The sequence below is a fragment of the Nestor notabilis genome, unplaced genomic scaffold (genome assembly GCF_000696875.1).
Source record: "Nestor notabilis isolate BGI_N333 unplaced genomic scaffold, ASM69687v1 scaffold11426, whole genome shotgun sequence".
Lineage (NCBI taxonomy): Eukaryota > Metazoa > Chordata > Aves > Psittaciformes > Psittacidae > Nestor > Nestor notabilis.
In genome coordinates this window covers 40,996-53,508 of record NW_009933355.1, presented here as the reverse complement: position 1 = coordinate 53,508, position 12,513 = coordinate 40,996, and the positions used below count along the sequence as shown (strand labels likewise).

Genomic DNA, 12,513 nt, shown 5'->3' with positions numbered 1-12,513 from the left:
AACTAAAGCCAAAAAATGTAGATTTTGTATAGTGTAACAGTCACTGGGCCTATCTGAACTATGGTTGGGTCCTTTTAACCCCAGGTGATTTAAATCAGCATCCTACAGTGTTTCTGTTCACTGGCCTGTAAAAAACTTGCCTCAGAGTGTTTGTAGGTTTTCATTTTAAAAGCATATGGGATATGGATTTTCCTTGTTATACTTTCTGATTACTTCTGCAAGCGTATTATGCTGGCACTGTATATTTATAAATGGTTGTCTATTCCTCTGCCAGCATGCATCATAAATAGAATAGAGGTTAACTCTGGAAAAGTCCCTCTGTTCTCAGGTTTCACAGGCAAAAAAAAAAAGTAAAAAATCAAGCAAATAGAAAATATAGTATAGTAAAATCTATAGTAAATAAAGTGAAATTAAAAATGACAAATGTAATGAGCTACACAGAAATTTGGAAGATCAGTGATATGTTAGATCTCTGTAACAGCAAGGATTTGACAGCTAAATTTCATGATTACAAAATCACAAAGTAGTTGAGGTTGGAAGGGACCTGCTCAAGATAGCAAGCTGTCCAGGGCTATGTCTAGATAGCTTTTGAACACCTCTAAGGAGGGAGACTTCTTAGAGTCTCTCTGGGCAACCTGTACTAGTGCCAAGCACCCTTGATAAAGTGGTTCCTCATGTTCAGACAGACCTTCCTGTGTTTCAGTTTGTGCCCGTCACCTCTGGTCCTGTCACTGGGCACCACTGAAGAGAAACTGGCTCTCGTTTCTTTACAGGTCAAACAGTCCCAGTTCTCTCAGCCTTTTCTCATGTGTGAGATGCACCAGTCTCGTAATTATCATAGTGGGCCTTTGCTGTACTTGCAAATCCTGTACTTAGTAGCTCAGAATTGAACACATAATTCAAAATTGCATAATAATAATTGAAAAAGAAAAAAAAAAAGGGATAGAGTGGGGTACGCAGAGAATTAGGTTTTCTGTGTCAGTTTTTTCTTAAAGTGATATCATATGTCGCACCACTTAGCAGCCTAGCTCAGGTTGAATGGACAGACTGAGTGGGATTTCCTGTCTAAAATTGGACTGGAAGTTGGACAACATACTTTTTGTGATGTGTTAAGTACGTTTGATGGAACAGCAAGATCAGAAATGTTTTTGTACGGATTTTTCACATTCTTTCGTTGCTTTGACCTTTGTATTAATCACCAACAGGATAATTGCCAGTTACTGGTTTCCTAATTTACCAATTTATATTGAATCAGCCATACAGTATGAAGGTTTCCTTTTACCCTTCCTCCTTTATGTGTGCTTGTTCTTTTAAAAGGCATTAATTTCACTTACAAGGTCAGAACAATTTGGACTGAGGGGCTGATGAATCACTCTCCTCCTACACCATGTTTTTCTTTTCTTTTCTTTTTTTCTCCAGTGCTAAGTGCCTGGTTTTGACCTGTAGTCTTTGTATTAAATGGATTGGAAAGTTTGCTTCCATTAAACTTAATCTTCAGAGCTGCTAAGTGTTTTTCTGTCCTCTGTCTCCTGCTGCTGCAATGCAGTTTAAATTTTGACACAAATTATGAATGTCAGAACAAACTGATGAACTCGCTAAATTACTTTGTATTGAGAACATTTAAATTGTATTAAGGGGGAGGAAACTGTAGTATTATACATTTGATTTGACTTTTACCTAAAGCATTCAGTTTTTGAAACAGTAATTGTTGCAGAAGTTGCAGAAGTTTTTATTTTCTTTTTGTGTTCCAGAATCCTGATTTTAAAATGTTGAGGTGCTTTCTTTTTGTTTTCCTTTTCAGAAGTATTTTTAATTGGAAAAGATACTAAAAAATAATTTTGTCATACTAAGTTTGTTCTTGTTTAATTTCAGTTATGAGTGAAAATTCACAGTACAGATTTCACTTAGGTCTTTTGAAAGTTTTTAAATTTTGAGGGTGTTATTTTTGTTTTGTCTGTGTCAAAGCTGATGAGTAAATGTGTTGCTTCGACAGGATATCTTCTTGGTGGGCATGTAGTACGTCTTTTCCATGGCCATGATGAGTGTTTGACAATTCCATCTACAGATCAGAATGATTCACAGCACACGTAAGTGGTAGTGCAGTGATGCATTATTATACATTTCCTTCTCTCAAAAATGTAGAATGTTGATTGTTAGTTGAATTTGAGATTAGATGTATTAAGCAGTCTTTACAGCTGTCTTTGATTAGGCAGTGACATTGTTACAAGAAGTTGAGACCTACTAAGCAGAAAATCAGTCAATGTGCTAAGATTAATGATTTGGAGTTGTCCTATCTTTTGGATTTGTGAGCTGCATAATAGACGTAAGACCAAGTTTGTACTGTGTCATAGTTGCAGGAGTCACGCTCACATTATACAAACCAATATGAATACATGAAAAAATAAAGTAGCAACAGGAACAGGAGAAAGAGCTGTAGAAAATGGTTGCATTTGTCTCTTTGTTTAATCAGTTCTATGCATTCTATTAGGGCTATTAAATAAGACCTAAGACAACAGTGATAGTTTCTCTTTTCATAGAACAGACATTTAATTTTCTGAAGGGTTCTGTAGAAAGTAGTCCTTAACAACTCACACAGAGGCTATTCTCTATCAAGAATCTTAAGGTTTTTTATTACAGGTCAAGTGCAAATACAGAGGGCAGACTTACTGAACATCAGAAAGACAGGCTTGGCAAAAACTCAGAAAAAGATGGGTGTATTAATAGAATCAAGAAGAAGATGAAAATGTTGCATGGATGCTGTTGTGAATAAGCAGCAATTCTCTTTTACTTGCAGTTTCAGTACTGTAGGAGCAGGTCACTAATGTTAGTACAGTGTTGCATGTAGAAAAAGGGTTAGAGAATTTAAGTAGTACAGGAATTTAGGTATAAAAGGTGAACAGAGATCTATCTATGGTATTCTTCAGTGAAGAAATGGTTGATTTGGGCCAAGGAGAAATAAAGGAGGTCAAATAGAATGGAAATTATTAGCTTTGAGCTGGGGAGGAGTCCTACACAGAGGATTAAGTTGTAAATACACATAGCACAAATAAACACGAGGATGATCTTCTGAATCTTTTCAGTAGGAAAGTACTTTATGAAACTGGAGGAGCTTGCGTTCGAGCAAGGTCTTTGTGGAGAGTAGAACCCCTGCGAATAAGGTACCAACATTTTTTGAACTTTTTTGTTACCAGCACTTGCTGTGTTAACAGCAATTTGATTGTTACAGACCCTTAAGGCAGAACATGAGTAATATGTTTGTCCTGTCATATATGTAGTATGTTCATGGTAAATAATAAAAAGTAATCTATCATGATATAATCATATGGTGAATGTCAGTATTTTAAGACTTTTCTTTTTGTCTGTGTCCAGTATCAAAAGCAGTGTTGCCTGTGAGGTGCTTCTATCCAGAAGTAAAATGCTTTCCTAGTTTTCAGTTGGAATTTCAGAAGCATGGGTTGAACTCAGAACAGTAATATTGCTCATAGGTGTTTGTTGTTTTTGTGGGGTTTTTTTAGATGCTGTCTCCCTTTTGGGTGATTTGTGATCTATTAATTTGTTGAAAGTAAAATTTCAATATACACCATATGGTAGGATAGTTCTTTGGAATGTTGAGTTCTCACTTAGGTTTAACTGGTTTATTTAGACAGTCAACTAAAATAACTGAAATATAGTAGTTAATTTACACTTCAGTATTTTTCAGAAACATGCAGGATTTTTTTTATGGATAAGATAAGTAACACCCTAATAAAGCAGAGAGAGGGTATTGAAACGAGAAAATTAAAACTATACTCCTTTCCAAGGTTCCTTTCACAAATGTATTAACAGTTTTGCATCTGTTATAATGCAAATATTGAAATCAAAAGCAAAAAAGAGGAATATATGTAACACATTTTATTTTCTGAATCTCCTTTAGGGCCCAAAATAGAAATACTAGTTTTTCTTGTTTCATCAATTATGTTTTGATGTCTCATACATTTAGCTGGAGTGGAAGTAACATCAGGTGGGGACAGCCTTTCCGCCTTCGACATATTACAACAGGAAAGTACTTGGCTCTGAGTGAAGATGAAGGACTTGCAACATTAGACAGAGAAAAGTCTGACACAACATCTACAGCCTTTTGTTTTAGAGTATCAAAGGTAAATAACATCACTGCAAATTTGTATTAAATGAGGACTCAAATACTAGATCTGAGTTGTTTCAATGACTTTCTAAATTATTTTTAATTTCTAAACTGAAGTAATTGACAGGGATTATGTGTTTAAATACAAAGGTGAATAACCTGAATTGAGAGTTATAAAGGTTTCCTTTAGGAAAAAAAGGGAGGATGAATAAATTTTAGAGTAAACTAAATGGTTAACAGGTTAAAAAACAAAGAATGAATACTAATACAATGAAAGATACAGTAGTTTAATATGAATGCTTTACTCACTATGGAACTGTAGAATCTTATTAGAATGTTATTCATTCCAATTCTACCTGTCATAATTGAATTCAATTGAATTCAGTTCAGTTGGGCAGAATTCTGCCCTTGCTATTCCTTGTGCAGTGTATTGATAGGTAAATTGCAAGGAAAATTCAGTCAGTGATTTCTAAACCGTATGTTTTCAAAGTGTTCTGTTTAGTGAGTTGCTAATTGCATGCTACTAGCTTTTTCATCATTTCCAGCTGAGAAAAGCAGTGCAAGTGAGAGAGAATGAAGAATGATTATGGAGGTAGGCGAACTTAAACTTTTTTCCAAAAAGTAAAAGTTTTTTACACTAAAGACGATTCAAATTTTTTACATGATTTCATAATATTACTTCTAAATAGTTGCCATAGCTGCTACAATAGAGTTTTTTTAGTAAGTATGAGAAGTTAAATGTTTCATGTAATTCTGAATGCTCTATGGTCCCTGAAGAGCTAGGTAAGATCTAGTATTCAGGGTCTGAATCACCAAAATGCCTAAGGTGAAGTGCACTAGCAATTAGTTATGCAGAAATCAGTAGTGATTATCTTCATCCCTTCTACTGTGTTTGTACATAATATAGTTGTTGTTATACATTTTTATATGAAATGCGAGTTCAACATCTCTTCTTCTTAGGATTTGTGCTGTCCTCTATAGGAAAGAGTATTTTTATCTCACAGTAGCTTATAAACTTGCTTTTTCCTGTGTCAAGAATAAGAATAGTTGTTTATTGTCTAGGCAGGCGAGAGCTGCCATGATAGGCCCATGGGTAGAAACATTAGTGTTTCCAAAGGTGAAGTGAACAAGCAGTGATAACTTCCTGAAGAAAGAAAGGTGAGGTTTTGGAAGCAAAAGAACCCCAAAGATTGGTTTGGACTGTAGGAAGGAAAGCAATCTTAAAACCGAGTGCTGATTGTATACAGACTGAGAGGAAAAGAACTGTAGAATTGTTAGGCTAGATATATGCAAGTGTGATTATCTTCATTTCTGCACATTTGTACTTGTAAACCTTTGTTTTCTCTTATTCATTTTCTCAATGGAGAAATGTTTTCACTTGTCTGGACTTCAGCATGGCATGAACTAAGGGAAATTTCAAGATAACTGTCTAATACCTTCCTATCCAGCTGCATACAAATCTTTAAAAATAGGGTGCTGGAATACCTGTCTGTTTACAGCACTCCTGTCCTTTAGAATCATGGAATAATTTTGATTGGAAAGGACCTTGGTAAGTCATCTAGTCCAGCCTCCAGGTGGGGTCAACACTGAATTCGGACCACATTGCTCTGAATATACATTGCTGTGGAGTATCCAAAAGGAAATGAAACATTTCTCAATTGAGGTATTCTCTCCAGTTTGGAAAGGGGTTTTGTGGAAAAAAAAAAAGAGATTATCTGTGCCAGTAGGCAAAGCTATGTGGAATATACAGGAGCCTGTAACACATGACTTAAAGCCTTATTTTTCCAGTAGTTGTAACAGAGACCCTTTTGTTGAAAAATCATACCTCCATTTTCAGCATTGTTACATACCAGTTCAGCAGTTTGTGTGTTTCTTGTGTTTCAAAACCTGTGATTGCATTCATATTGCATTTACTTTCACTGTTGTTTTTTCATTTTTGGTGGGTTTTTTTCTCTCTTTTTGCTGGGTAATACTGGAAATAGAAACATACGTTAAATTATAAAATTGAAATTAGAACTTGCCTTAATATGTTCTTCCACAAATAAGAATAGAAGGGAGCTTTTAAAAAAGTGAGAGTATGCTAATGAACCCCCAAAATTATGCCTTTTTTTGGGTTTAATATGGATCTTACTTCTGACAAAGTTTTAAAATGTCAACCTTTATATTTTGAGGCAATGGTTCCATAACGCCTTGTGACCACTCCTACAGCAGATGGAATCCTGTTTTGAAATGGGATGTTCTCATTCCAGCACAGTACTTGGCTCAGTATACTCTGCTGAGCAGAACCTTGATTCTGCTTACAAATTTCTTTGAGAGTAAATACAGCGAAGAACGAGAGCATATTTAAAAATATTTGTTTGTTTTAAAATTGTTGTAGCCTAGAATTAATATTTGGGATTTCATATTTTATTTTCATGATGTTATATACAATTGACAATGAAGAAGTTATTGGTGTAGTCTGAATAAGTAACATTCTGACACACTGAAAAGTCACAGATGACTCATGCAGAAGGATTTGATATCATTTTAATGTTACTGCCAGCATGTAGCTATCTTAAGGGCTTAACATGACATTAGGATGTCGTAATAGTTGAGTAGTAACCATAAAGTTTAAACTTATAGGTATTACAGAATCCTTTACTTACAATCATCTCTAGAAGTTCAAGTATTTATTTGTAAGTTCATATTTTGCAATTACTGTTTCCTAGTAAGCACTGCATTTTAAACGCAGTATTAAGCTATTTTTTCTACTTATTTTGTATGGGAGGAAAATGTAGAAAGTAAAATCGCTTTTTTTCTTTTTCTTGCCTACTGGGTTGTAGAAGTGTATACAGCAAAATATACAAAGTTTAGTAAGCCCACTAGCAGGATAGGTAAGTTCAATTTGTTAGTCCTCTGCTCTTACATTGTAGAACTTTTATCTTTTATCTATTGTTAAATTGGGGTAGCTATGACAGTAATACCACTGTGCAACACCGAAAGATACAATTTTAATTAGCTCAGGTAGGTTAGATTTAATAAGAGTTCAGCAGTTGGGTTGCCTTACCCTTCTTAGGGGTACGTAAACAAGCACTTAAGATTTAAAGAGTTTTCACAAGAGGACTGTTGAAAAATTGTTATAAAGAAAGGTGGGTATATTTTTCCTGTTCACACTGCTGTTCCTTACCTTCCTTCTATCATGTGGGAATCTATGGTTCTATTAATTTTCTCATCTTCTAAATCTTGCCAGTCTTCTAGTGTATTACCTTGGGAAATTTGCATCTTTTGACGTCTCTGCCCTCAAGTTCCTTTGTCATTCCTTCTTCCTTTTTTTTTTATTACTATTATTTTTCCTTTGCTGTCTTCCAGACCCATGATGTGATTTGTTTTCTTTGAATTGATTAATTTTCTTCAACTTGATTCGTTCATGGCCTGAGGGAGTTAAACTGAGAATAGGTTGTGAAGAGACAGTTTGGAAGGAGAAAGTGTGGGATATTTTGCTGCTAAAATATGTGCAAATATCCAAATAAGATCTCTGCTGATAATCTTTACCTGATTATACTTCTTCGCTGTTAGAAAATACACCCTCTCTTTACACACTGCTATCCAATGACTTGGCTGAAATCCTGGAGAAACTGGACAGAGTACAAAATCAGAAAATCATGAAGAAGAATTTATGCTGTATTGCTTAAACTGAAGACAGCTCTCAGGCTCCCAAAATAATTCTAAAACTTTGTTTCTGAAATTAAAATATCTCGTTTTTTCTTTGCTTAGTGTTGTCCAAAAGGATCAGTATGGCTCAATTTTTTTTAAATTAGTGTCTCTTGTTACCACATTATGATTTCTTTCATTGAAATTTTCCTTTATGCTTGATTCTTGATGCAGATCTAATATTTTGGAAAAATGTTTTAATCTTCAGGGTGCTACGTAAACCCAAATAATTAAGTTCTGTTGGTTAATGAATTTGTGCTATTTTATTGCATTTCATTTAGTGACTTCACCGTAAAGATGTATTGAAAGAGTTCGTCCCTATCTGTATGTGATAGTGCAGTCCATGTAAATATGATGTGACATAATTTCCCCATAGTCTTGATATTGTAATGGTATCCCCAAGGAATGTTTTGTAATTTCATTCTACTTCATCTCAGCATTATGATGCTATGTGTTTCAACTGTTGAAATGTGACAGCTACCTTCCCTATAAATGAAAGTAGATTAGCATAGTTAAAATAGAACTTCTCTTTGCTCCACAGATGTTGAACATCCAGTAAATTGAAATGAAATAAGAAAACCTTACACATATAGTAAACTGTGTCTCAATGTCTAACACATTTTGTTTACTTAACAACAAATGAGCAACTACCTACACTTAAGTCCATCAGCATTTGAAATCATAGAAAAAATACGTAATCTAATTACTCAGTATTGTTGGTTTAATCACACATGTGCATGCATCCATAATTTGCTATTACAGAGTTTGCTGCATAATTCTATTTTTATTCCTGAATTCAATTTTCAAAGGAAAACTATTTTATTTTAAAAAAAGATACTTGCTTTTGTGCTTCAGGCTTAAAATCCTCTGGTTGTACATGAAGAAGAATGGGATTAAGTAATAGGTTGGGCTTAAAAATTGTACTGGATGTTCCAGCTGAGCACTGAGCAATGTCTTTACAAGAGATTTGGAAGAATCTAATTCCTCTTACAAAACGGATAAATGGAAAAATAAAATACATGGGAAAAAAAAAGTTAAAGTTAAAATTATAATAAATGTAAAAGCTAACCTGTACATATTTAAAAAGCTGCTTCTTTGCTGGTTGTTGCAATACAGGAGTATTTCTCCAAGTGAAGTGTAGAATTCCATGGTTTATTCTGTTCTGGTACAGAGATTAAATGCCAGCTTTTATTTTATCTTCTTAGGAGCTAAAAGAAAAGCAGGACTCTAGTCTTAAACGTGACATTGATGGAATGGGAGTCCCAGAAATAAAGTACGGTGATTCGATCTGTTTTGTCCAACATGTGGCCAGTGCTTTATGGTTGACTTACAAAGCGCAAGATGCTAAATCAGCACGTTTAGGTCCCTTGAAAAGAAAGGTAATGTTTAAAGTTTTATTCAGTTACTTGTAAAATGAATGCTAGTTGCATAACAATTTTTGTCTGTCCTGTTTTTTACCATTCTACCAAAGTGGCAATTGTGGGTCTAATTGTTCTGTGCTTTATTGAAAATGGTGTATTGAAAATGGTGTAAATGTTTCTTTCTAACATGATAAACAATGGTGGCTATTGACATAATTATGTAACTGAAGAAAAATTTTTCCAAGAAATGGATTTATCTATTTTTCTTGCCAGAGGAAATCATTAATTTGGGCTCAGTTTTTATTTTCGATACTTCAGTGAAAGAAATTCCTGATTTGGATGGTGAAATCATTGTTTTGAAAATCTGTACTGCTTAACAACATAAACTTGTAAGTCATCTTAAATTCAGTGGTATTTTAGATTTTTTTAATAGCGTATACTGTATGAAATGGTAATTACATTTGTTACGTAAGAAACGGCCCTAGAAGCTCCTCGAGTTTCTTAAGGGATATTAATGAAGTATTTCCTGCCAAAAATGTTAAATGCAATTCTGATGTGGCATCAAGAAGGTCTTTCTCTCAGCCTTTTGATAATAAGGTACTAGTGCATTCTGAATATAATGTTATATTCTTAAGGATCATGTGGCCTGTTATGTCTTCCAACTATGTTTAAATTTCTTTCACAGTTAGGGGGTTTACTACTCTCTTTGCATAATTGCATCCTTGCTAAATGATTCTTTAACTTTGTATACATAGATTTTTTCAATTTTAATCTAACATTAGAACATGAAAAAGAAAAAAATTCATTACTGAACATAAGTTGGAATTTTTCTTTAGTGGCTTGTATGTACATTAGCAAGAGGATACCCATACACAAGCACTGTAATGTTAAAAATGAGGTCCTCAGCACGCTTTTGACACAATCTCATTTATTTGTGCAACACACATGGTCATAAATGGGCAGTGAGTGTCTGTCAGCAACCTGGCTGTCAGAGAAATTCTTCTTTGTATGCCAGTCACAGTATTTTCTTGGTAAAAGAGATATTCACACAAGGTTGGCCTCTTCCTTTCCCATGCCAGTATTGGCTATGGGATTCTGTTTCCTCAGAGGGTCCAATTTTCCTTCTTGAAAAGGCAGCATGTAGATTCCTAATCTGTATTCAAATGAAGAATTTTGTAACAGCTTCCTGCGAAGTTTAGGGTTGTTTTTTTTCCCCCCAGTTTTCTGCTCAGCAGCAAGGGACTAAATTTCCATAATTGCCTGTCCCTTTTATTCTCCTTTTAAACTGTTTCATTCATGTTCAAAGACTCCAAATATTTGGTTGCCCTCTCACCTGGAGAATTGTCTCCTGTTAAGTGCCTTCAAACAGAAGAAAATCCAAATCTTCTTGCTTCCTGTAATTGATAGTCCTGTGGAGGCAAGAAACAGTTTCTTATCCTCTGCAAAATATGGTACTAGACTATAATTTTATAAGGCATTTTGACATCCCTTTAAATTTGATATCAGTTTTATTTCTCTATAGTAAAAGTATGGGTCCTCCACCATCATTTTGTCAGGGGATTTTCACTTTCAGTCACTGTACTCCTTCTCAAGCTGACTGCAAAGGGTCTGGGTTTCGTGGGTTGTTTTTTTTTTTGTTTTTCCAAGTAAAAATTTCTGTTGTTTGGCTTTGCAGTAGTTTCATATACCTAGTTATCATGCTGTCTTTGCAAGACACAAATACGTAAGAAATTCTGGCTTCATTTGTGAGACTTCTGTTGCATGATTTCTGCCAGAAGTTTGATCTGTTGCATCTCTCTCTGAGATCTGGGTAACCAGGCATTCAAGACTTTGTCAGGTAGTGACAATGTTTACATCAATATTCTATTCAATATTGCTCCACCATCCAGCATGAATGGTGGATGCCTCTCCAGTTTGAGAGCTTGCTTCTGTGCAAGCTATGAACTCCTGCAGAGCCTCCAGAATGCTAGAGCTCAGAGAACAGAGTAACATGTTACATGTTTTGGATTCACAGCCAGGAGACCATTGCACAGGGTGTTGGTCAATACCAACGCCCTGCTGTACCTCAAGAAGCAAGACAGTGCCAAATGCCCCTTCAGTACACAGGGAAGTGGTTTATCTGAGGAATTGGGAGTAGGCAGTGCTGGATGCTTCTGGCCACAATCTACTTACTGGAGTTCTAAATAGCACTTTCTTGTCATTGTACTGTTTCAGGATTATTTAGTTGAGGTTTGGAGGTTGTAATTTTTTGGTCAGAGAAGTAGGGAAGATCAAGCCCTTCTAAAAGACTTCTCTCTTCCCTGATCTACTGCATACTGAGGGAGAAGAGTGTATATCTGCTATGTGTGAAGGTTCAATTACTTTGCAAAGGTGTGACAGCTTTAATATCCTATCTGTCAATTTTTCTCATTCCTGTACCATTCCTGTAGCTCCAAAATCTGGAGCCTGAAGAAAGACTATCTGATTGTCAAATGTTTTCTTACTAGTTTTGTGACGGGAAGAACAGTTCTTTAGTTATTTTTCAGTTAAGAGACTCATGGATCTTTCTTTATGGAAATAGTGATATTTAAGCTAACGAAGTCACTCACAGTGCGACTCTATACATAGTACTTGAACAAGGAGGAAAGGTGACCAATATGTAAACTAGTCTCCTTTAAGATAATATTATAAATATACTTATTCAGAAATGTCTTCCTAAGTCTTGTTGATCACATTTATGTGGATTTTGGGGTCCAGATAAACTCATAGGGCGATGTTTGCCTCTTCTAAAAGCACTTCCTCAACATGTTGGAAGGAACAGAGCACATGTGTACTTTGAATTCTTCCACATATAGAAAAAGATCACTGTGTATATGCCTAATTGCCAGTATGTACAAAAAGCTGTTGGTAAATATCCTTCCCGCTTGGGGAGCAACAACTTGTATAGCATTATTAGTTTCTTTGTTAACTATTCAGTGCTTTCAGAATTCCTCAACTAATTGAGAAGTTGGGCAGCAAATTTTTACCATCACAGAGCTGAAAAAAATACATTCTTTAGTGGAGGATTCAATAGACTAGCTATTGGACTGAGAAACAGAATACCTCACATTTAATTCTTACAAAAAAGCTGAAGTATTTTAATGACTTGTTTTTATACTAGCTTTTGGTTAAATTCTGCTTTTATTTAAGGGCAAAAATTAAAACCCACTAAAGGATCTCTGTAATAGCCTGAGGTTCATAAGATGTTAATATATGGTTCTGATAAGAATCAAACATAATGTGTAGAGAATAGTTAAATGATTCAGAAGTTACTCACAAGTGTGGTTGCTCCTTTAGCTGCATGGTAATTTTTATAATGTTTGT

The 12,513-nt window shown here is 35.0% G+C and overlaps 1 protein-coding gene across 1 annotated transcript in view; it reads left to right on the top strand.

Moving 5' to 3' along the window:
* Window positions 1-12,513, top strand: part of LOC104407535 (ryanodine receptor 3-like) — a gene marked incomplete at both ends in the record, with an annotated part of 67,697 nt that overhangs the window by 16,444 nt on the left and 38,740 nt on the right. The window contains 4 exons of the mRNA XM_010016844.1: window positions 1,994-2,087; window positions 3,084-3,158; window positions 3,980-4,136; window positions 9,016-9,189. Coding sequence (XP_010015146.1) covers window positions 1,994-2,087; window positions 3,084-3,158; window positions 3,980-4,136; window positions 9,016-9,189 — 500 coding nt within the window. The remainder of the gene's footprint in view (window positions 1-1,993; window positions 2,088-3,083; window positions 3,159-3,979; window positions 4,137-9,015; window positions 9,190-12,513) is intronic.